Source organism: Sus scrofa, chromosome 9, assembly GCF_000003025.6.
Source record: "Sus scrofa isolate TJ Tabasco breed Duroc chromosome 9, Sscrofa11.1, whole genome shotgun sequence".
Taxonomy (NCBI): Eukaryota; Metazoa; Chordata; class Mammalia; order Artiodactyla; family Suidae; genus Sus; species Sus scrofa.
This window is the reverse complement of record NC_010451.4, coordinates 36,424,424-36,449,938: the sequence shown is the minus strand read 5'-3', so window position 1 is coordinate 36,449,938 and position 25,515 is coordinate 36,424,424. Positions and strand designations below refer to the sequence as shown.

Here is a 25,515-nt window from a genome sequence, read left to right as displayed (position 1 = left end):
ATTCAACCCCTAGCCTGGGAAATTCCATGTGCCGTGGGTGTGGCCCTAAAGACAAAAAAAAAAAAAAAAGACATGGCATTGCTGCAGCTGTGGCTTTGGCATAGGTCACAGCTGTGGCTCAAATTTGACCTCAGGCGTTAACTTCCACATGCCACAGGTGTGGCCAAAAACAAAAAAGAAAGAAAGAAGAACAAAACTGGAGACATCATGCTCCCTGTTTTCAAACTATATTACAAAACTAGTAATCAAAACACTATGGTACTGGCATAAAAACAAAAACTGGTGGAACAAAACAGAAAGCTCAGAAATAAACCCACACATATTTGGTGAATTCGTTTATGACAGAGAGGTCCAAAACACATGTGGGGTAAAAACAGTGTCTTCAATAAATGGTTTTAGGAAAAGTGGATAGCAACATGCAATAGAATGAAAGTAGACCACTTCTTACAAAAATTAATCCACATACCACCGGTGTAACCAAAAACAAAACAAAACAAAATAGACAAGTAGTAACAACCCAATGATGAAAAGGTAAACGGCACAGTCATACAATAGAATATGATAAAGAAGGGATGAAATACTGCTTTTATTATACTGAGGTAAGTTCCCTCTATGCCCATTTTCTGCAGTTTTTAATCAGAAAATGGTGTTGAGTTTTGTCAAAAGCTTTTTCTCCATCTACTGAAATGAACATATAGTTTTTGTTTTTTTCTTTTTTATGGCCTCACCTGTAGCATATACAAGTTCCTAGGCCGAGGGTTGACTCTGAGCTGCAGCTGCTGGCCTATGCCACCGTTGCAGCAGCACAGGATCTGAGCCTGCGACCTACACCAAAACTCACAGCAATGCCAGATCCTTAACCCACTGAGCGAGGCCAGGGATCAAACCCTCATCCTCATGAATACCGTCACCACTGAGCCACGACGGGACCTCCATAATAAACATTTTAATGTATACTGCCTGTCCTACTGGGGTCCTTCCTAACAAGTTAAGTTCAATTAGTTGAGTGACTAGAAAAATAACAAACAAAGCTAGGTTTTCTTAAAACTTTTTAAAATGTTTTAAAATTATACACCCATTCTGGCACTGCAAGTCTGTAATTTAACTGCCACTGCACGTCTACAATTTAACTGTTCTGAATTAGTGGCACTAAATCCCATCTTCACAGTCTTGCTCAGCTCTACATTCAACCTTTCCTAGATCATGTTACAGTGAAACCCTTACATATTTTGTTTTCTTTTTTTTTTTTGGCTTTTTGCTATTTCTTTGGGCCACTCCCGCGGCATATGGAGGTTCCCAGGCTAGGGGTCTAATCGGAGCTGTAGCCGCCAGCCTACGCCAGAGCCACAGCAACGCGGGATCCGAGCCGCGTCTGCAACCTACACCACAGCTCACGGCAACGCCGGATCGTTAACCCACTGAGCAAGGGCAGGGACCGAACCCTCAACCTCATGGTTCCTAGTCGGATTCGTTAACCACTGCGCCACGACGGGAACTCCCATATTTTGTTTTCTAATGTGAGGTATATATCTAAATTTTTGTTAACAATACTAAGATGATTCTTTATGAATCCACTTCCAGAAACTGAAGAATAACCTCTATAAATTCGAAATGAACTTAATGTATCTTCACCAAAACTCATAAACAGATAAGCTGATATGCTTTCCAATGTAAGCAGAAATTGTTTTCCTAAAGCAGTTCTAAAAAAAAAATGTGTGCTTTGATTAAACTGTGATGTTAAACCATTTAATTTTTCTAGGCAATCATGATAATGATTTATTTTCCTTAAAAAGTAATTTCCTATAAAACTTAATTTTTAGGAAATAATCAGAGGGAGTTCCCATTGTGGCTCAGTGGGTTACAAACCTGACTAGCATCCATGAGGATGTGGGTTCAATCACTGGCCTCACTCAGTGGGTTAAAGATCCAGCGTTGCCATGAGCTATGGTATAGGTCGCAGATTCAGCTCGGATCTAGTGTTGCTGTGACTGTGGCATAGGCCAGCAGCTGCAGCTCCAATTTAATCCCTAGCCTGGCAAATTCCACATGCTGCAGGTGGGCCCTAAAACACACACACACACACACACACACACACACTTTTTATATATATATATATATATATATAAAGAATCACTGGAGTTCTTTGGTGGCTCAGAAGGCTAAGGATCTAGTGTTGTACTGTGGCTCAGGTTCAATCCCTGGCCTAGGAATTTCCATATGCCATGGATACAGCCAAAAAAATTAATGGATCAATGGTGTCAACAATAAAACACTTCATTTTGTAAGTAATACCCAGTGTGACATCATTTTTATTTCTTTCCAAAATGCCTGTGGCATGTGAAAATTCCCAGGCCAGGGAGCAAACCTAAGCCATCAATGTGACAGTGTCAAATCCTTAACCTCTAGGCCACCAGGGAACTCACTATCATTCTAATTTCACCACAGTAATAAGCTACTAGCAGAATTAAATATATTCCAATCATATATTCAATTTTAGTATCTTCCTATAAGTCAAAAATAGAAAAAGTTCATTTTTAATTTCCAACTGCTAACACTCATTATTTAACAAGATTTCTAACAGACTATTACTAGTGTTGTACAAGACACCGATGCAAAAACTCAACTAAAGAATAAGAAATTCTAGCTCTCTAGTTTTCAAACTTCAATCTATAGAAAGGAAAATAATCTTATCTTTTTTTTACGTCCTTAGGCCCTTCTTCAAAGTGGTAAAGGACGCATTAGTAATGACAGAGGTGATATATCTATTTTTTTTTTTTAGGGCTGCACTGGTGGCATATGGAAGTTCCCAGACTAGGGGTTGAATTGGAGCTGCAGCTGCCAGCCTGCACCACAGCCACAGGAATGCCAAGCCAAGCTTCATCAGAGACCTACCCTGCAACACATGACAACACTGGATCCTTAACTTGCTAAGCAGAGCAAGGGACTGAACCCAAGTCCTCATGGATACTAGTTGGGTGCATTACCCCAGAGCCACAACAGGAACTCCCAGAATTGATTTGAAATAATATTTTACCTCTTCATTAATTTTTCCCAAAAGACAAAGGTGTTAATAAAGATAAAACAAACAAAACTAGCTTTTGCATAATTGACCTAATGCCGTAATGAGCTTTGTCTCAAGTTCAATTATTAAACACTTATACATATTATCAAGAATGCTAAATTTCTGGGAGTTCCCATTGTGGCGCAGTGGTTAACAAATCTGACTAGGAACCATGAAGTTGAGGGTTCGATCCCTGCCCTTGCTCAGTAGGTTAATGATCTGGCATTGCCGTGAGCTGTGGTGTAGGTTGCAGACGCGGCTCGGATCCCGCGTTGCTGTGGCTCTGGCGTAGGCTGGCAGCTACAGTTCCGATTCGACCCCTAGCCTGGGAACCTCCATATGCCGCAGAAGCGGCCCAAGAAATGGCAAAAAGACAAAAAAAAAAAAAAAAAAAAAGAATGCTAAATTTCAGCTTAGCAGTAGCAATGCAAGGATAATCCAAGGACTATACAGCTGGAGAAGTATCTGGAATTGAAGAAAATTACTGTCTACTTGAGAAGAGGTAGTAATTGTGAGGAAAAAAATTAATTTATATGGACTGGTACATGGCCCAAAAATAAGGGTGGTAGGGATTTCCAAAGAATGTATAAAAAATGAAATTCTTTATAGCATCTTTTAATTGAGAATAATAACATACTCTTGAAAGAAATGTCACGGAGAGTGAAAAAAAAACCAAATGACAATCATTCATTAAAGAATTTATTTAGCAAGTATATCAAAAGTCAATGTGCTATTTTAAAATTACTTCAGGAAGTGTTATATTCAAAATCAAAAAAATATGATATTCTGAGTAAAGTACTAAAATAAACAATATGGATATGTAAAACTTACTGCCTGTGCTTGCTTAATGAATTCAAGAATATCTTCTTTTAAAGCCTGATGGATTTTTGCTGGGCCTTTATCATCCCAGAGACAGACTGCATGTACATCCCTGCAAAAATAAAGCAGTAAACAAACATCAACACTGCAACAAGAACAAAGACAAAACTCATATTGAGTTCTGTTTAATTTAGTATCCATGGACCCTGCTAGTCTAAAAAAAAGAGTGCTTGATTCCACTCATAGGAATCAGGCATTCTTTGTAAGCTGTCTCACGCATACATTTGTTTCTATTTTATTTTCTTTGTCATTGTTTTCCTTCAATCTTTGCCACTTACTGATTAATTATAAAATATCTCCCAGACACCCAAAGTTAACTACTATTAATATTTTCTTGTACACAGTATAAGTTCTTTAATACATAAGAACATATGTAAACTATTCTTTTTAAAAAATTAGTAGGAGTTCCCATCATGTCTCAGTGGTAATGAACCTAACTAGTAACCATGAGGATGTGGGTTCAATCCCTGGCCTCACTTAGTGGATTAAGGATCCAGTATTGCTGTGAGCTGTGGTGTAGGTGGCAGACGCGGCTCGGATCCCGCGTTGCTATGGCTGTGGTATAGGCTTACAGCTGTAGCTCCAATTTGACCCCTACCCTGGGAACTTCCACATGCCACAGGTGCAGCCCTAAAAAGACTAACTAAATAAATAAATAATAAACATCAGTAATTTAAATCCCATTATAGCAAAACTCCTAGTTTTCCCCATCACTTTTACACATCAATTACCACTGTTGCTCCTTTATTCAACATAAACAGAAACAAAAGCTCTTTAAACTATAAAGTTGACGTTTTACTGAAAGGTCATTCATTAAAGAAATATATTTAATATTAATACATGTTCAGAGCTAATTTTTTAATTACTACATTGCAGAGTAGAGGAACATAACAAAAGGATAGAGTCTTATACTGGGGATTCTTTTATTCAAAAAATGTACCCCAGCGACTCATTCAGTCCTTTAGAGAGCTTCTCTCATAAAAAAATACCAAAGAAAACAAAAAGTCTCTGACTTGTAACATTATTACAATGGCTAGAGTTTATTTTATATTCAGATTCTTAGGGACATAATTATAACCAAAAGTTTTGTCTGTATATTACTTTGAACTTGCTATAGTCATTTGTTAATTCAGCTTAGCATCTGGCCCAGTGCCTAAGATGTAGTAAGCACACAAACATTTGTTAAATAAAAACATAATAGGGGAATTCCTGTCATGGCACAATGGAAACGAATCCAACTAGGAACAATGAGGTTGCGGGTTCGATCCCTGACCTCGCTCAGTTGGTTAAGGAGCTGGTGTTGCTGTGGCTGTGGCGTAGGCCAGCGGCCACAGCTCCAATGAGACCCCTAGCCTGGAATCCTCCATATGCCATGGGTGCGGCCCTGAAAAAAAAAAGACAAAAACAAAAACAAAACACTCATAATAGGTAACACCTGACTGCTTACTAGATGCTAGAAACTATTCTAAGCTGTTTTAACTCATTTAACCTTCACAGCAACCCTGAAGTAGTACTGTTTTTATGCCATTTTACAGATGGGGAAACTGAGGCAAAGAAAGGTTAAGTAACAATCCCAAGATTACACAGCTAGTATATGGTGAACTCAGACAACTGGGCTCCAGAGCCCACATCAAACCACTTCCCTCCATTTCCTCTTGAAACCCTCCCATCCATCCAACAGTATTCAAAGTGATCTTCATAAAACTCAAATTACATCTTATTAACTCTGTATTTAAAATCCTCCAATAGTTTCCCATTCCTCTCTGAACTAAGTACAAAATGGTTAAGTACAAGATGGTTAAGTACATCTTATTACCTCTGTATTTAAAATCCTCCAATAGTTTCCCATTCCTCTCTGAATTAAGTACAAAATGGTTAAGTACAAAATGGTAATACCTTTGCAATCATACCTCGTGGCTAGAGGAATCTAGACTATAAAAGAAGAAACTAATACAAAAATAGATTGATTACATTTCAGTATGTTCCTGTGTAGAAACACAAGATGATCTAGGAACCCGAGAAGAAGGTGAGGGGGCAGTGAGAAGCAGAGAGAAAGGGAAGACTCCCTGGAAGGATTCCTAAGCTTATCTCCAAGAACAAGCAGGATTTTGCCAAGCAAAAGTTTAAGAGGGAGAGGGAAGGAAACTTTATAAAGAAGTCACAATATGAATAAAGAACTGTGGATCACTTTGGTTTATGCAGCGAACTATCGACAAATCAATGTGGCTTCCAAGTCAAGTGCTTATTACTCTAAGCAAGAAATGGGGCAAATTAACCCCTTTTTTAGCCCCTATATTCAATCACAGTCCTATTGTATCCAACACCTAGGTGTCTCTCCAATTTGGACATTTCCATCCATCACCACTACTACAGTCAAAGTTACCACCATTTCCTACTTAGTTTCCTGTAACACAACCTAGCATGTGCTGACTTCTTACTATGTTCCAAGCACTTTACACACATTGACTCACCCCTTAGTTTAGCTCTTCTGAGAAGTAGACAGGATCAGCCATGCACAAGATTTACTGAGGAGTACTATATGTGAGGGAAAATGGGAAGTGATCTATAGGAAGCTGGGTAAGAGATAAGCTCACAATACCAGTCTGATCCCTGACAGGAAGAAGAGGAAGGAAGACAGTTGGGTAGCAAGTCTAAGACTGCAGTGCATTCTAAGAAGGTCTGGTAAAGTTGTTGGAGAGTTTGGAACAAAAGTCACCTATCAGAGGAGTCCCATGCCCCCTCCCCCCAAAAGAGGACTGCCTTAGTATCCCTGCATACTCCAACTACAGTGGGATCCATGTCAGAAGGGTTCAGATGTGGCTTGAGGCACGAGGGAATGGTGAGGGGCTGGGTACCCATGAAACAGTCAACCTTGGGATCAATACATCTTCTCCAGCCCCTTTTCCTTAACATCCAGGTACTCCTGATGTTGTTACATCAGAGAAGAATATCAATATACTCTTTCACCACCACACAAGAGAACATGTCAAGTTTCTTGGTCAATTTTCATACACATTTTGAGGAACATATTATAATATACTTGAGGAATATGATAATATCCTTAAAGCCCTCTATGTTCCTCTTGCTAATCCTACTCTCCTCTAACCTCCCCAGAAGTAACTAAGCCTGAATTTGTCATTTTATCATTCAAGTTTTTACAACACATATTATGAGGGTTTTTGAATGTTACAGAAATTTTATCATGAGTTCCCTTGGGGCACAGCAGGTCAAGGATCCAGGGTTATCACTGCAGCCGCCCAGGCTGCTGCCATGGCATGGGTTCCATCTCTGGCCTGGGAACTTCCACTGCTGTGGACATGGACAAAAAAAAAAAAAAGAAGAAAGAAAGAAAGAAATTGTATCAAATAATAATTTTTTCACTCAACATGTTTCTGATATTTACCCATATATAGATGTATGTAGTTCTGGTTCATGCACTTTATCTGTTATACCAAACGGCACTTCAATATAAAAAGGAAGGAGTAATGACTGAGCAATAAATATCTGAAATTAAGTCTAAATGGATAAGAACACACTCTCTTAAAATATATAAACAAAATGCTTTTGAAAGGGGACATGCTGTGAGGTGAATTCTTTTTAAATACTTAACTATATTATATACAACAAAAATCACGGAGTTGGAGAGTGAGAGAATTATGAAGCAAAAATTTTTCAAAGGTTTCAATGGGACAAACAGAAGGAATGAGAGAAGAAGCAAAAGGTAAGAGGCAGTCCAAAGGTTTCAATTTCCTTAGATCAGAAAGAGGAACTGTGATTTTTTTTTTTTTTTTTTGTCTTTTGTCTGTTGTTGTTGTTGTTGTTGTTATTGTTGCTATTTCTTGGGCCGCTCCCGCGGCATATGGAGGTTCCCAGGCTAGGGGTTGAATCGGACCTGTAGCCACCGGCCTACGCCAGAGCCACAGCAACGCGGGATCCGAGCCGCGTCTGCAACCTACACCACAGCTCACGGCAACGCCGGATCGTCAACCCACTGAGCAAGGGCAGGGATCAAACCCGCAACCTCATGGTTCCTAGTCGGATTCGTTAACCACTGCGCCACGACGGGAACTCCAGGAACTGTGATTTTGATGCAAAAAATAGGCTTTTGCTTTTACTTAACAGTAACACCATTTTTGTTTGTTTGTTTGTTTGTTTGTTTTAGGGCTGTACATGCGGCATATGGAAGTTCCCAGGCTAGGGGTGGAATCAGAGCTGTAGCTTCAGGCCTATGCTATAACCGTAGCAATGCGGGATCCAAGCCACGTCTGCAATCTACACCACAGCTCAAGGCTACAGCTCTGGTTTGACCCCTACCCTGGGAACTTCCATATACTGTGGGTGCAGGCCTAAAAAGGAAAAATATAAAAATTTTAAAAATATATAAAGAGAAATACAATTAATGGCAGATTTATCATGTAGATACTCTTGCAACTCACAAAAGGTAATTTTTTCCTAAGAGCATATGCATACATACAAAGTTTTAGAAAGACAATTTTTATAGGCCATTTTATTTATAATTCATAAATAAATAACGAAAACGTCACTATCTAGAAATTCAGGTTCCTAAATAATGCATGAATTAAAGAAAAAAAATTACTAACACTCAAGAAAGAAATAAAAACGCTTCCTATCACAAAACCTACAGTGACAATAAAAGCAGTAATAAGAAAAAATGTATAATTTGAATGCTTTCATTGTAAAGAAAAATTTTAAAAAGTGAGAATTCAGTAAAGGAACTAAGAAACCAAAGAACAAAAGCAACTTCATCAAACTTCTTGGGAAAGGGACTGGAATTTGAACTGAGTTACTGGAAACAGAATAGATCTCTACAATGCATGTTATTTACTATTATTTTTACTTTTTGGCCTCTCTGAGAAGAAAGGGACAACATGCAAAGGAAATTTCCAGACAGAAATACACTTTCAGAGTTTTAAACAGCAGTTTTTAGTTGCTACTGAGCTCTGGTGAAATCAATGTCTGATCCTGAAAGGCTGAAGATTTTCCACCCTAGTGTGCACATTTTTGAGTGGATTAATTTAGACTCTTAAGACTGATGAGATAAAAAGACTTAGAAAAGTATTGCTTGTCACTGGGACTTAGCACATGACTGTGTGGTCTGTAGCATCTTGGCTCTGCTACTATTAAAGAAAAGTCATTGGTTTTGTGGAATCCTGAATTCATAAATCCTAACTGCTTGGATCTAAGCCAAAACCCGATATTGTCTAATATTGGGACATTTAAACCTCAACACAAGCTGTGCTGAACTAAAGCAGGCGTATGCTCAGTAAATAGAACTTAACGACTGCTGAAGATTTAAGACGCCTCCTGTGAAGCCATTAACTTGAAAAAATCATGTATTCTGGCTGGACCAACTGAATCACTTGCAGATGCCCACAGAAAAAGGGCTGGCTCATTCGCTGACAGGGCATCTGAAATCAAGCTACTGACAGTCTCTGTATCAGATACACAGACAACTGCCAAAAGCTGCAAGCTGGGAGAGTGCACTGTCCTTGCTCCTTATACACTGGATTCATGACCCCCTCAGGGATGTCTCACAGCTATAGACTTGTATCCAGCTTTCTGGATTAGCTGCAGTTTTCAACAATGGACTTATAACCTGATTTTATTTCTCTCACCTTTACCTCACCCTTCCTTGCACACACATCTTAGTATGACAACTTCATTATTAAACACAGCTATCTCCAGAGAGGAACTGATCTTTTCTAGGCTGCTCATGAAGTAAACGATCCGGACAAAAGGGGTGAGAGGTGATACAAACTTATTTTGAAAAACTGAAAATCTGGGATTTCATCCAGACCAACTCCTAAACATATGTCTTTCTAGTTAAGCTGCATAAAAATGTTTTTCTGTAAAAATCTATTTATTCTTCTTGTAGGTCTGGATAATTGGGAAGAAATGAAGAGTTTTCATAACTGAATGGGACACACTGAATTTTTCTTTTCCTTTTTTTTTTTTTTTTGGCTTTTTAGGGCTGCACTCAAAGCATATGGAAGTTCCCAGGCTAGGGGTCCAATCAGAGTTGCAACTGCCGGCCTACGCTACAACCACAGGAACTCAGGATCCGAGCCACATCTGTGACCTAAACCACAGCTCATGGCAACGCCAGATCCTTAACCCATTGAGCAAGGCCAGGACTCAAACCTGCATCCTCATGGATCCTTGGGTTCGTTACCACTGAGCCGTGACAGAACTCTGAGACACAGTGATCTTATAAGGGAGAAAAAAATAAAATATAGCACCTGGTAAGGCACAAGGGAGAAGGACATTAATGATTTGGGGGATTCTTGTAAATTTATTTTTTTTATTAACATAGAGCTGATGTACAATGCTGTGTCAATTTCTGCTACAGTACTGTGATCCAGTCCTACATATACATTCTTTTTCTCATACTATTTTCCATCATGGTCTATCCCAGGTTATTAGATATAGTTCCCTGTGCTGTAAAGCAGGACATTGTTGCTTATCCATTCTAAATGTAACAGTTTGCATCTACTAACCCAAAACCCCCAGTCCATCCCACTCCCTCCCCCTCTCCCCTGGCAACCACAAGTCTATTCTCTATGTCTGTAAGTCTCTTTCTGTTTTGTAGATAGGCTCATTTGTGCCATATTTTAGATCCCACCTCTAAGTGATATCATATGGTACCTGTCTTTTTTTTTCTGACTTACTTTGCTTAGTATGAGAATCTCTAGTTGCATCCATGTTGATGAAAATGGCATTATTTTGTTCATTTTCATGGCTAAGTAGTATTCCATTGTGTATATGTAACTTATCTTAATAATTTTTGTTTTTCATAATCGTTTTTTTTTTTTTTAGGGCCTCATCTACAGCATATGGAAGTTTGCAGGCTAGGGGTCAAATTGGAGCTGTGGCTGCCAGCCACAGCCACAGCCACAGCAATGCCAGATCCAAGCCACGTCTGCTACCTACACCACAGCTCACAGCAACGCTGGATCCTTAACCCACTTAGTTAGGCCAGGGATCAAACTTGTGTCCTCATGGATACTAGTCAGGTTCATTACCACTGAGCCACACCACAGGAACTCCTTCATAAGAACTCTTGAAAGCTTTCCCTTCTTCCAAAAGGAAAACTCCTGGTGTTGGTTTTCAATGCTGTTGTTGACTGCTCTGAATTCAAAGTGAATGCTGAGCTTCCAATCACACCTAACAGTGCTCTGAGACAGCAGCAAGCAGTCCCAACTCCTACACTTTTCACAAGGAACACCTCTAACTGTCATCTACACTATGAGGCAAGTGAAATGTTATCATGGATAAACAGTTCTGAACTAACTGCCTTCAGGAAGTCTATCTGCAAACAAGGATTGAACTGAGTTAACTAGACTGGATTAAGAACTCTCAAGCAAAAGGCCCTATGGGTGGAGGACACACTGTAGGCCTTATTAATCTATACTCCCTGACTAATGCATGTCTTGCTTGGAGTACCCTAACAATTACAAACTCTTTGTTTCTAGGGGTACCATGTGGGTCCTCTGAAATTGCATTTCTTTGTGTGTGTACCCCATCATGACAAGGCTTCAACTCTAGAAAAATTTCAGGTCTAATTCAGCTTTATGGCCAGAGCTGTGCTTTGCCCGAACTGATACCTCAGGCCATGTAAAAGGATCCATACAGAAACTGAAGAGAAAGCTGCCTGCTTTTCTAAGATAAATCTCATGGTGGGATCTATTTTACTTATTTATTTTAAGATATTTTTTATTATAGTTGATTTACAATGTTCTGTCAATTTCTGCTGTGCAGCAACGTGACCCAGTCATACATACATACACATTCTTTTTCTCACATTATCTTCCATTGTGTTCCATCACAAATGACTAGATATAGTTCCCTGTGCTATACAGCATGGGATCTATTTTAACTAGCTCAATCTAGGCCCTCTAAAAGGCATAGCTGAGATCAGTACTACAAGTTGGTTTTGCCTTGTACACACAGGGGTGAGGGTGGGGAAGGTGTCCTACTGGTAATAGTTTTGTTGTAAAGACATTCTGGCCAAAAGCCAAGAGTTAACACAGCAGACATGAGACTGTATTCCTTAGAAAAGTCTGCTTGGCCTTGGGGGCATCTAAGAATTCAACTGTTCAACAGTTTCCTACAATAAAACTTTCCTGAAATAGTAAGAATGGCTCACTATGCCCAAACTGTTTGTGCAAACAACATGGTTTACAATGAACACCTGTTGTTCCTAAGAGTCTGGAATTTTGTCACATGCCAGGCAGAGGCTGTCTATATGACCAGCCCCCAGTAAACACCCTGGGTACCGAATCTCCAATGAACTTTGCTAGTAGACAACATATCACTTATGGTGTCAATTTTGTTGCTGAGGAAATTAAATGTGTCCTGTGTGACTCTCCTGGGAGAGTACTCTTAGAAGTTTGTACCTATTTTTCCCAAACTTGACCCCATGCACCTCTGCTTTTGCTAATTTTGCTTTGTATTCTTTTTGCTGTAATGAATTGTAGCTGTGATTATGACTTTATGTTCAGTCCTATGAGTCCTCCTAGCAAATCACTAAACCTAGGGGTGGTCTTGGAGACCCCCAACAAAATCAGTAATAATTTCAAACAGGTAAACAGACCACTCTGGAGCCAATATTCCATCTGAACATAGTCACCAAAATTTCCTTTATGCTAGCAAAATGTCAGAACGAATGGATTACTTACGAAAACAGGTCAAACCACTGCTGCTTTGTAACAGATTCCTGGCGTAAAAGCTTCAAAACAATTGGACGCATGAAATCCCATTTGTCTTCAAACTGAAGAGAACCTTTATTCTTAAAAAAAAAAAAAAAAAAAGTAATTTAATTTAAATGTAGTTAAATCAGAAGTGTCTGTTATTTTTATTCCATAAGAGACAGCTAGAGAAACTTAAAAGAATCAATTTTCCATAATGAAATTCCTATAAACTTGATCTGGTATCGAGGAACCACAGGAGGACAGCCATAAAAGAAAAAAAAATCAGTTGTACAATTAGTGTATAGTGAAGGATTAGGCCTTGCTCAAAAAGTAGTAGGTCTGGCTTTTGCGCTTGGCTTCTAGTAGGTAATATCCCTGGGCCTTTGGAATATTATATCTGATAAGACAGTCTTTATTTGCCTGGGGGCCTTGGGTCATATTGGATAATCTAACAATGTAACTTAGGGAGGGAGCTGGCTAACCCAGAAACACCAACAATGTGACTTAGGGTAGACTGCTTGGGTCACCGAACTGGAGGTTTAGATTACCCACATGAGCAATGCCTACTTGATGAAGGCTTTTATTTATTTATTTTGCCATAGCCAAGGCATGAAGAAGTTTCCAGGGATCGAATCTACGCCCTAGCAGTGACCTAAGCCACAGCAGTAACAATGCCAGAGCCTTAACCTGCTAAGCCACCTACATGATGGAGGCTTAATAAAAATTCTAGACACCAAAGGTGAGGTGAACTTCCTTGGGTGGCAGTACTTATATGCCCTGTCACTTAATGAGGGAAGGAGAGAAATGTGACCTATCAACACTAGACAGGATAAGAGAAGCTCTGGGTTTAACCCTCCTGGACACTGTCTTATATGTGTTTCTTTCTTTAGCTGATCTTATCAGTGTTCCTTCCTTTAATATACCATAATTATGAGCATAGCAACTTTCAGTATGATCTATGAGTCTTTCTAACAAATTACTGCACCTCAAGATGGTTTTGGGAATCCCCTAAACTTGCAGTCTATGTCAGAAGTGAAAGTTGTCTTGTGTGTGGAGACTGTGCCCTACATACCTCACAAAAAATATACTGAAAATCCACATAAACTCTGAAAATTGAGGAAGGAAAAAACCCCAGAAAGATACCCATCTCATTTTATAATACTAACAAAACTCTGATACCAAACTGGTAGAAGAGAACAAGAAATGGTAACTCTAGGCCAATCTAAATAGAAAATTTGCACGCATAAGTCAAATAAATATTAGTAATATAAACAAGTGGCATATCAAAAAATAATACTTCATAATCATGCATACTTATTCCAGGAATGTGAAAATGCTTTGATATTAAGGGAAAAAAATCAATTCATTACTAAAAAGAGATACCCTATTTATGTTAATCATGAATACTGTTCCTTTTCAAGTTAAATATGACTATGTGACTTGATTTGATCAATACATTTTAACAAAAATCATTACTAATATAGCGGCACCAAACATCCCCATGAAATCTCATTGTTTTTACTATACAATTGTTGAGAATGTTGCTCCCTTGTATCAGATAAGATTCATATACTGAATGGAATCTTCGAACTCCCTGAAATTATAACCCAGAAGCAGTGTCTAAACAAACGGTCCGACAAGAACCTACCTCAGGATCACCTAGGGTGTTGGTTACACATCTCTTGAATTGAGTTCAGAATCTACATGTTCAGCAAATTCATAATAAAGCTACACAAAAATGTCACAGTGTCTATGACCCCAAAAGGTTAAGAGCCACTAACTTTAAACTCTCATGAAAGCAAACACTACTTCTTACATCTATAAACACAGTTGACCCTCAAAGTTACTATACTATCTTGCCCCAGGTATCTGCTTTTTATCACAAGGTATTCTCATTACAAAGGCCCATGAGAGATACTCAAAATCCAGTACTGGGATTAGCTGTGCTTCTCCTCTGAACAACCAGTCTGTTTTTATCTTACAAACTTACGTGAAGCATGTAGTTATTACTTTGCTCTCCTAGTGCTAGCTAGTGAGAAATTCAGTCAGAATTTGTGTGATTCTATGAACTATGATCCTATGGTATATACTTTGTGTACTAATCTTATGGCTGGTTTCACTTTATCTGTTATTTTTCTGTAACCATTGTTTCCTTTTTTTTTTTTTTTTTTTCCTAAGGCCCTAGCTAGAGAGCTTAATGAATCTGGCAGGATGATTGGTTTTTTTTTTTTTTTTGTCTTTTGTCTTTTTTTTTTTTGTTGTTGTTGTTGTTGCTATTTCTTGGGCTGCTCCCTCGGCATATGGAGATTCCCAGGCTAGGGGTCGAATCGGAGCTGTAGCCACCGGCCTACGCCAGAGCCACAGCAACGCGGGATCCGAGCCGCGTCTGCAACCTACACCACAGCTCACGGCAACGCCGGATCATTAAGCCACTGAGCAAGGGCAGGGACCGAACCCGAAACCTCATGGTTCCTAGTCGAATTCGTTAACCACTGCGCCACGACGGGAACTCCACCATTGTTTCTTAATTTACTCTTCTGTCCAAGGAAAGGGTGTGCAAATAAATATGTGGAGTTCCTGCTGTGGCTCAGTGGTAATGAACCCAACTATTATCCATGAGGATGCATATTCAATCCCTGGCCTCACTCTGTGGGTTAAGGATCTGGCGTTGCCAGGAGCTGTGGTGTAGGTTGCAGATGTGGCTCAGATCTGTGTTGCTGTGGCTGTGGTGTAGGCCAGCAGCTGGGCTTTGATTTGACCCCTAGCCTGGGAACTTCCATATGCTTCAGGTGCAGCCCCAAAAAGCAAAAAAAAAAAAAAAAAAAGTATAATCAATTAAATATATAAGATTCTGAGGGAGTTCCTGTCTTGGCTCAGCAGAAACAATCCAACTAGTATCCATGAGGATGCGGGTCCAATCCCTGGCCTCTCTCAGTGGATTAAGGACCCAGCAGTGCCGTGCGCTATGGTGTACATCGCAGATACAGCTTGGATCCCACATTGCTGTGGCTGTGGTGTAGGCCAGTAGCTATAGCTCCAATTCGACCCCCAGGCTGGGAATTTCCATATGCTGTGGGTGCGGTCCTAAAAAGCAGAAAAAAAAGATTCTGAGCAAGAAGTGACATGATCTGACTTATATTTTTAAACCTCCCTGATTGCTATGTTGAGACTACATTATAAAGGACAAGTGTTTAAGCTGAATGTAGGGTTAGGAGGCAAGGTTAGTAATACTGATAGGGCCCAAGGTGGTATCAGTGGAGGCATGAGTAGTAGTTAGTTAATATGGGGTTTTTTGAGGGTTTTTTTTTGGCTTCACTCATGACATACAGAAGTTCCTGGGCCAAGGACCGAACCTGCACATAGCAGCAAACCAACACCCTGCAATAGCAACGCCGGATCCTTAACCCACTGTGCCACAAGAGAACTTCAAGACTGTGTATGTTTTGGAGTTCCCGTAGTGGCTCAGTGGTTAATGAATCCAACTAGGAACCCTGAGATTGCGGGTTCAATCCCTGACCTTGCTCAGTGGGTTAAGAATCCGGCGTTGCCGTGAGCTGTGGTGTAGGTTGCACATGAGGCTCAGATCCGAGTTGCTGTGCCTCTGGCATAGGCCAGCGGCTACAGCTCCAATTGGACCCCTGGCCTGGGAACCTCCATATGCCGTGGGAGCAGCCCAAGAAATGGCCAAAAAAAAAAAAAAAAGACCGTGTATGTTTTAAAGGAAGTACTAACAAGACTTCCTGACAGTATCCATCTGTGATGAGAGAAAGGAATAAAGCATGATTCTAAGATTTTTATCTGATGAAGTTAATTTGTATATTGGGACACACAAAATGGAGGCCCCTCACTGGCCCAGCTCAGGTCAAAAATCTAAACCTAGGAGTTCCTGTTGTGGCTCAGTGGGTTAAGAACACAACTAATATCCATGAGGATGCAGGTTCGATTCCTGGCTTCACTCAGTGGGTGAAGGATCCAACATTGACGCAAGCTGCAGCATCTGCATGGGTTGCAAATGTAGCTTGGATCCGGGGTTGCCATGGCTGTGGTGCAGACCTCAGCTGCAGCTCCAATTTGACTCCTGGCCCAGCAATCTCCATATGCCACAGGAACTGCCCTAAAAAGAAAAAAGAAAAAAAATCTGAACCTAAATTAGCCTGCACATATGGGAAATGCTCCCTGTCAAAGAAACTTAACACCAATCACAATCCTCCAACGCAGCTTTAGCTAGCTAACCTTACCTAAAAAATTGGACCTATTTACCTTATACAGAAATCCCTGACCTTCTAGGCAATCATGCTATTTTTGTGTATTGTCTCTCCTAACATTCTATAAAACTTGTTCTTGCCTAAAATCCTTCATGAAGAGTTCTCCATTGTTTGTTAGGCACTGTATTCCTCCAATCCACGGATTATTTTTCCTTGAATAAAGAACATCAAACTCATTACCAATTGTTTTAGCTTTGTGATTTGACATGTCCAAAAAATACGGCATTGCCATCAACTGAAATGGAAAAGAATGAAGATATAACAGGCATTAAGAAGGAAAGCTGAGGAATTCAGTTTCAGAGATTGTACATTTGACACATCTATCAAAACAGCCATTTGAAATGTTAGATAGATAGCTCAATAAGCAAATCTAAAACTTAAAAGAAAGATCCGACCAGAATATTAATATTTGGAAGTCATTAGAGTACAGATGGGGTTTAAAACTTATTACTAGATGAGCTCACTAAAGAAGTAAGTATTAAATAGAGAAGAGAAGCCAGGACTAAGTCCTTGGGTGTCTAACACTAACGGGGTGGTAGGGGATGGGTGGCAGGGGAGAGTAAGAACTAGGAAAGGAAAAGAAAGCAACCAGAGAGGTGGCAAGAAAATTAGAAGTGCAGTATTCTGGAAACTAAGTAAACAAAGCACACCAAAAAAAAAAAAGGAGTGAGCAACTTTAGCAAATGTTCCTGACAGATCCTGTAAGATGACTGAAATAGCAATATGAGGGTCACCAAGATTTTGTCAATAGCAGCTTTTGTGGGGTGGTAAGGATAAAAGCCAGAATGGAGTAGAATTAAGAGAAGGGGAGGAACTGTAAAACAGCAGGGACAATTAATTTTTGCTGTAAAAGGGAGCAGCGAAACAGCATGCTAACTGATAGGATGAGGAGTTGAAAAAAATTTTTTTAATGTGAAAAACAGTATGTTTTATATACTGATAGGCATGTTCCAAGATACAATGTTAACAATGCAGGAGAAAAAGAAGGAAATTGTTGGAGATTTCAAAATGCCCTGGGTAGGCAAAAGGGAATGGAATCTAGTGCACAGGTGGAGGGAGTGACTATACACTAAGAGGGAAGGCAAAGTACATAGTATGTGCAGATGCTGGTAGGAGGGTGGACATTGTTCCACTCTGAGAAGTTCCTTTTGGATTGCTTAATTTCTCAGTGATGTGCAAACAAGGAAAATACCATGGAAAACAGAGGAGGAAGTGCCAAAATTTTGAGAGGAAAGATGCGAAACAGACATCTAGGAAAGTGGAAGAGAATAAATGACCATGGAAGTATACTGCAACTTGACTCAATTATAATTTGTGGTCACGAATCTAAAGTGAAAATATCATGTGTGTCTTTTTCTCCCGCAACATTCAACCACACAGACGTTCTCTGGCACTGAAAGGTGAAGAGATGGATTCAACCAGGGTTGTGGTTTTCCCCAGTGAAACAAGAGAGGAGCAAGGAAGTCAGAAATATATTCAGAAGAGAGATTATAATGATTAAACAGAGAATATATGCTGGGTAAGGGGAAGAGAAAGGACAACAGGATGATAAAAGACAGAGACTACTTCTAACCAAGAGGAATAACAGGTGCTAGATCCCCCCTTCTGCCTAAACAACTAGAAAGCCAAAGGGCAGCATAGGACAGTGCTTCCTGAGAAAAGAAAAGCAAATGAGATGAATGCTATTACTGTCCATGCATACTGCTTAAAGAGTTCCAGGCCTGAGCATAAGCAGAGGAAACCCACTTATTTAGCCTGGTAATTTCATTAAGTTTAGGGGACAGAGCTTGGGAAGACCCAGGTGATGAAAATGTGTGGCACAGAGTATCAGAAAAAAGAGAAGTGCACAAACAGGAAGTTCTGGAGATATGTAGAGGAGTCCCCTAAAGCCTTTGACTATTACATACTGACCTATGTGTGAGTGAGAACACTATGAGAAAATAACCACTTCAAAGGAGTAGACAGAACAATCACCAGAGTCCACGCAAGGCTAGGAACAGTTCACATTCCTACCAGCTAGAGTGGAAACACTCGTTAATACTCTAGGCTTCGGGAAGTCTTCGGAAAGGTCTGGCATCTATAATGATACCAAAGTAGCCCAATCCTCAATGTTATTCAGGCTCACTCTAACTAAACTTGTAAGCAAGCTTCAGAAAGCTCAAACTGATTCCAGGAGTTCCCGTCGTGGCGCAGTGGTTAACAAATCCGACTAGGAACCATGAGGTTGCGGGTTCGGTCCCTGCCCTTGCTCAGTGGGTTAAGGATCCGGCATTGCCATGAGCTGTGGTGTAGGTTGCAGACGCGGCTCGGATCCCACGTTGCTGTGGCTCTGGTGTAGGCCAGTGGCTACAGCTCCGATTAGACCCCTAGCCTGGGGACCTCCATATGCCGCGGGAGCGGCCCAAGAAATAGCTAAAAAAAAAAAACCAAAAAAAAAAACCCAAAACTGATTCCAGGTAACTTAACTGTGTCACAGCCAAATCCAAAAATATTTTTTAAAAAATTTAAAAATCCAAGCAGTAAAAACACAAAATTCACAGTGTCTAGCATCCAATCAAAGATTACCAAGCAGGGGGAGTTCCCGTCGTGCCACAGTGGTTAACGATTCTGACTAGGATGTTATTGGGAGGTGGAGCCTTTGCTCTGGAAGGTAATTAGCTGGAGCCCTTGGGAATGAGACTAGTCCTCTATAAAGGAGTTCCCATCATGAAGCAGAGGAAATGAATCTGACTAGGAACATGAGGTTGCAGCTTCGATCCCTGGGCTCGCTCAGTGGGCTAAGGATCCAGCATTGCCATGAGCTGCGGTGTAGACCGGGCTGTAGCTCCAATTCAACCCCTAGCCTGGGAACTTCCATATGCCGTAGGTGCAGCCCTAAAATGACAAAAAACAAACAAACAAAAAAAATAGAAATGCTTCAACACACGGAAGTAAACAAAAATAGAAAACCCCAGTGGCTTGTAAAATGTTTTAAAAGTAACAGAATCATTTTTAAATTACTCACTCACTTTGTAACAAAATAATACAAACACTGACCTATTAGTTTGCCCTGAAAATGTCCAGAAATTCCTATACAACATAGAACAAAATATACCCCACCAAATTGTGGGAACGCTAGTACAATATTTTGGAGTTCCTGTTGTGGCTCAGCGGGTTAAGAACAGTGTCTGTGAGGATGCAGGTCTGATCCCTGGCCTTGCTCAGTGGGTTAAGGATCCAGCGTTGCCATAAACTGCAGCGTAGGTCGTAGATGCACCTTGGATCTGATGTTACAGGGGCTGTGGCAAAGGCCAGTGGCTGCAGCTCAGATTCAACCCCTAGCCTGGGAACTTCCATTAGACATCGGTGCAGCTGTAAAAAAAGAAAAAAAATTACTTTGATGTTTTATAATGATGTTAAATATTACATATTTAAAAAGAAGAATGCAGTTATTGCTGTAGGCCTTCTTGCTACATCTTCCTCATGAGGACAAAAGTACAAAAGTTGAAGGACAGGGTGTAGGCAAGACAAGAAATTACCTCCACACAATTGATAGAATTTTTTTTTTTTTTGTCATCTGTATTCTTTCATGCCCAGAAGACTTTTACCACAACATGAAGAGTTCAGTTGTTTCAAGATTTGTATTTGTTCCCTCTTTGTTTTTGTTTTTTGTCTTCTTAAGGCCTCACCTGCAGCACATGGAAGTTTCTAAGCTAGGGGCTGAATCAGAGCTGTAGCTGCCAGCCTATACCACAGCCACGGCAATGCTAGATCTGAGCTCTGTGACCTACACCACAGTTCACAGCAACACCAGACCCTTAAACCACTGAGCAGGGCCAGGGAACAAACCCATGTCCTCAGAGATACTAGTTGGGTTCATTATGGCTGAGCCACAACACGACCTCCTGTATCTGTTCCCTCTTTGAACTCCCTAATTTATTGTTTATGGATTATATCCAATGATGGCATTCTAATAACTTTCAAAAGGAATCCAAATTATATATTTTAGGTCTTTTGTGCAAATTATGAGGTTAGCTATTTGAATGTGTGGTTCCCATAATGTCCATGAGCCACTAGTGCTCCCAGTTATGTGATTTAAAAACCACATTTGCAATCCCCATTAACCAAAAGAACCACAAAACTAAAGTACATATTTGAATACAAACAATTCTCACCATGTTCCAGCCACACCACACTTTTAAAGGTGTTCCTCAAATATGCCAACCTCACCTCTGCAACTCAAGACTTGCCTAGAAAGATCATTTAGGTCTCAGTATCAATGTCACCTCAGAGAGGCTTTCCCAAATCAATGTAAGAAAAACGCCCTTCCCTTTTTCTCTTGGCAGATCCAAAGCCAAGGTCTTGAGCTGGCAGGACAGTTACTCTGATTGGCTGTGAGAATGAATTTTTTCTTCTTTTTAGGGCCACATATGGAAGTTCCCAGGCTAGAGGTCGAATTGGAGTTGCACCTGCCAGCCTACACCACAGCCATAGCAACACCAGATCCGAGCCACATTTGCAACCTTAGCTTGGAGCAACACGGGATCCTTAATCCACTGAGTGGGGTCAGGGATCAAACCTGTATCTTTGTGGATACTGGTCAGGTTTGTTTCTGCTGAGCCACAATGGGAACTCCCAAGAATGAAATTTTAATTCATACTCAACAGTGCTTTAAAAAATAAAGACCAGAAAGCTATGGGATCTAGCTGGAATGTCATCAAGTAACAGGGAAGGAAAACTGAATAGAACATAGTTGAAAGGTATATTCAGGGGGAAAAAATTATTTTCTGTTGTAAATAAAATAGTGGTGCCATCCTCTGAGCACTCTTGATTATATCGTTTTCACCACAGACCTCATTATTATAAAACCTACCCCATGTGTTACTTGTTTCTTTGGCATGGTATTTACACATTAGAACATAAGCTCTAGGGAGTTCCTGCTGTGGCACAATGGATTATGGTCTAGTGTTGCTGTAGCTGTGGCACAGGTCACAGTTGCGGCTAGGATTCAATCCCTGGCCCGGGGAACATCTATAGGCTGTGGATGTGGCCATGAAGAAACAAAACAAAACAAAAAAGAACATAAGCTCTAAAGACCTTGTCTGTCATATTCACTACTGTATCATATCACTTAGAATCTGAATAGTATCCAGCACAGAGTGGATAACTCAAGTATTTGTGAAGTGAACAAGCCCAGTTATAGAGATCAAACACCCTTGTATGCCATGTATTATGACCAACGTTTTAACCTGAGTTGTAACTTGTTTATTTGCTTACAGAGCCTGTGAGGCACCAATTTACTCTATCTACTATACCAAGGCAAGAGCCAGATGACTTTCTGTGACACAACTGGTACACTAGGACCCTACCAAAATACCTAATAAGAAGCACTTGTTGCTATCTCTCTTCTCCACTCTTCTCTGTCCACCAGACAGATGCCTAGTGTCAGTGTTCTCTTGAAATCCTACTGTAGTTTAAAATTCCTCTATTCTAATCCATTGTAAGTAAGTGAACTTTCAAAATTTATCTGACATTATCACTTCCTCTTAGTGGTTTTAATTAACATACATCATCTCCAGATTATGGTAACTGTTCACTCATTTGTTTTCGCAGAACATGAAAGATTTTCATATTTACACTTATCACACAGTTTTATACTAAGTGATTTAGCCCACTATTCCCACTCTCACCCTTGCCCATGGCCAACATACATACCCTGAACTGGTTTTCTCCTGTGGCTGTGAGTGTCAAATATAACCATGACTCTAGACTATACTGGAGGGAGGGCAGTGATCCTGAGGGTCACATTCCCCTTAAATGCCCATTCAAAAGGGCAATTTCCATCAACCCAATGAAAACTGACATTTAAGTTCTAAATAAGGCTCATGCTTACGTTTAAAGAGACATTAGAAAGAATTATTACCCAGATGTGTAATTTAACCCCATTTACTGACAACATTCAAGTCTTGATATCACACCCATATTCCTTGCCAAGCATGTTTGTGACTCAATGCCTTTGCACTGGCTGTTCTGGTTCCGTCTACCTGGATCTTTTCTCTTAAATACATACATGGCTTTCTCCCTTGCTTCATTCAGGTCTACCTTCAAATGTCATCTCCTTAGAGGCCTTTCCTGATCAGCTGATTAAAAATAACAACTGTTACTCTCCACCCGTTATCATGGTTGTTTTTCTTCATGCCATTTATTACTACTTGACCTATAGTATATACACTTATATGTTTATTGTCTTTCATCCCCACAAAATATAAGTTACATAATGGCAGGATTTTGTCTGCCTAGATCACCATTATCTAGTTGGAATCAGAAAGTATTATATACTTGTTGATTTAGTCAATTTATTTTTTCCACAGATATAATGACTCCAGCTATGACTTCAATGAACATAGTGTCACTAGCACAAATGCCCCACACCCATGGCCACTCCACAAATCAGATTTTGAATACACGCAGAAGTAATAATGAGTAACAGGTTTTATGTACAATAGCCAAAAATTAGATTTGAAGGCTTGACAATATCTCTGCTCACATATTTTTCAAATTCCCCATTATCTATGGAACTTTATTCCAAACTCCCTTGTTTAGCATTGAAGACCTTTCACAATCTGACCTTGACTTTTCTTTGTCCTCTTATCTCCTACTGTTCCCTGTATTCGGGGCTGCTATGTTGTAAGGAGCACTTACATACAGAACATAATACAGCATATGGTCCAACTTATACTGCAACCATAGTGATCTAGTCTCCATTTTCACCAACTGTTCTCTTAATCATCATCTATAAAAAATTTACCCATTCTTCAAAATCCAGCTCCAGTGCTTTCTCCATAAAATTTTCATTGATCATCCCACCAGAAATGATCTCCTCTGTCTCTGAGGGACCAAACAAACAATGATAGCACTCCTAAAGTTCTTGCCTTAAGACAAATCACTGCTACTTTTTAATCTCCTTCCATACAGGTAAACTCCCAAAGAGCATGAGCATTGTTTTACATATCTTTGTATCCTTCATGGTGCCTTACACATGTATCTAATAAAGTATTTTAGTAATGAATAGGAGTTCCCTGGTGGGGCTCAGCAGGTTAAGAATCCAGTGTTGTCACTGCTGTAGCTGGGGTCAGTGCTGTGGTGCAGGTTTGATCCCTGGCCCAGGAACTCTGCATGCCACGAGTGCAGCAAATAAATAAATAAATTCTGCACACACTTTGAGCCATTCTTTATTATTTCCATTTTCTTTCTTCTCAAAGTATAAAAAAGTTTCAACTGAAAAGAGTAGTATGCTTCATATTCAGTTGAAAGCTTAGATTGCCTAGTGGGTTGGTTTTACACCTCTACTCCTTTCTTTCTCCCTCTCTCTAGATCTAATTAGAAAGGAATAAAGCCAGAAACTCCCCCTTTAAACCACTGACACTCATTTACTGAGCATCTACAATACATAAATACTGCACTGGATTTCTCTTCCAATCAATTATCACTCATTTATGGAGCATCTACCATGGGTAATCACTGAACTAAGTGGTTAAAGCACCAACAGACTATGAAGTCCCTAAACTCATGGTGCTTACAACCCAGAAAGGGAATTAGAGATGTAAACAGATCCTGTACCTAATACATAAGGCATAATGTACGTGCTAAAAGAGACTGATGCAGTGCTATGGCTGTGAAGAGTAGGCAACAATTAATTCCAAATGAGAGCACTGAAGAGAAAGGAGGTGTCTGGGCTGGGTCTTGAGACTAAATAGGATTTTAACAGGCTAATATGAGGGGAAAGGTCATTCCTGACAGAAGAAATAATAAACATAAAAAGTCTTAACTCTGGCATGTCAGTGAACCAAGAAGTAACCAGCCAGGTAGAGGGAGGTGTGGGTGTGTGAGAGAGAGAGGGAGAGAGGGAGAAAGAGAGAGAATGTTATAAGGGAAAAGACCCAACTTGGATAGGTCTCAAAGAATTTCAACTATCAAAGCTATCTGAGCAGGAAAGTGATATCGTCAGCACTGTGTTTTGGTCTAGGGCTCAGATCAGAGTTAAGAGATTAAAAATAGTGAAAGTATGGCAGTTAAGACTCTCCCAGAAAAAGAAAAAATAAGTACAGAGATAGAAAAAGGGTTAAGATTAAATCCTGAGAAATAATTATATTATGGAGGAGAGAAGGGAGGTCAGTGAAAAACACAAGTGATTTGAGATAGGAAACCAAGCAGAGAAGGGCATAAAACCAAAAGGGAAGCAGAGACAAGCAATCAACTATATCAGGAGAGAGAATGGATGTATCAGTGGAGAATCTCCTTTGGCAATCAGAAGGCTCCTACTGCTCTTGAGACTGACAGTTTCGATATAATTAGGTGAGGGTACAGGGAGAGCCAAGTCATAGCAAGATAAGGAAAAAGGTGAAGAACTATAAGGACAGCGAGTGGTGGCTGCTTTTCTAATAACTGTGATAGTGAACAGAAAGAGAGAAAAGGCTAAAGGCTTGAGGCCAAGCAGAGTACAGGTTAAGTTTATATGAACCTTTTTATCCTCATAGAAGTGAGAATAAAGGAAACCGAAACAAAATAACAGGGGACATGCCTAAATTGTGGGGGGGAGAGAAGGCTGAACAAGAACAAG

At 40.0% G+C, this 25,515-nt stretch overlaps 1 protein-coding gene across 3 annotated transcripts in view; it reads right to left on the bottom strand.

Moving 5' to 3' along the window:
* Positions 1-25,515, bottom strand: part of CUL5 (cullin 5) — an 87,876-nt gene that overhangs the window by 57,743 nt on the left and 4,618 nt on the right. For 2 of the 3 annotated variants that reach the window (XM_005667298.3, XM_021062739.1), the window contains exons 2-3: positions 12,640-12,749; positions 3,893-3,992 (exon numbers count right to left, since the gene is read on the bottom strand). In XM_005667298.3, the coding sequence (XP_005667355.1) occupies positions 3,893-3,992; positions 12,640-12,749 (210 nt within the window). The remainder of the gene's footprint in view (positions 1-3,892; positions 3,993-12,639; positions 12,750-25,515) is intronic. The other variant, XM_005667299.3, reaches the window with a different exon arrangement.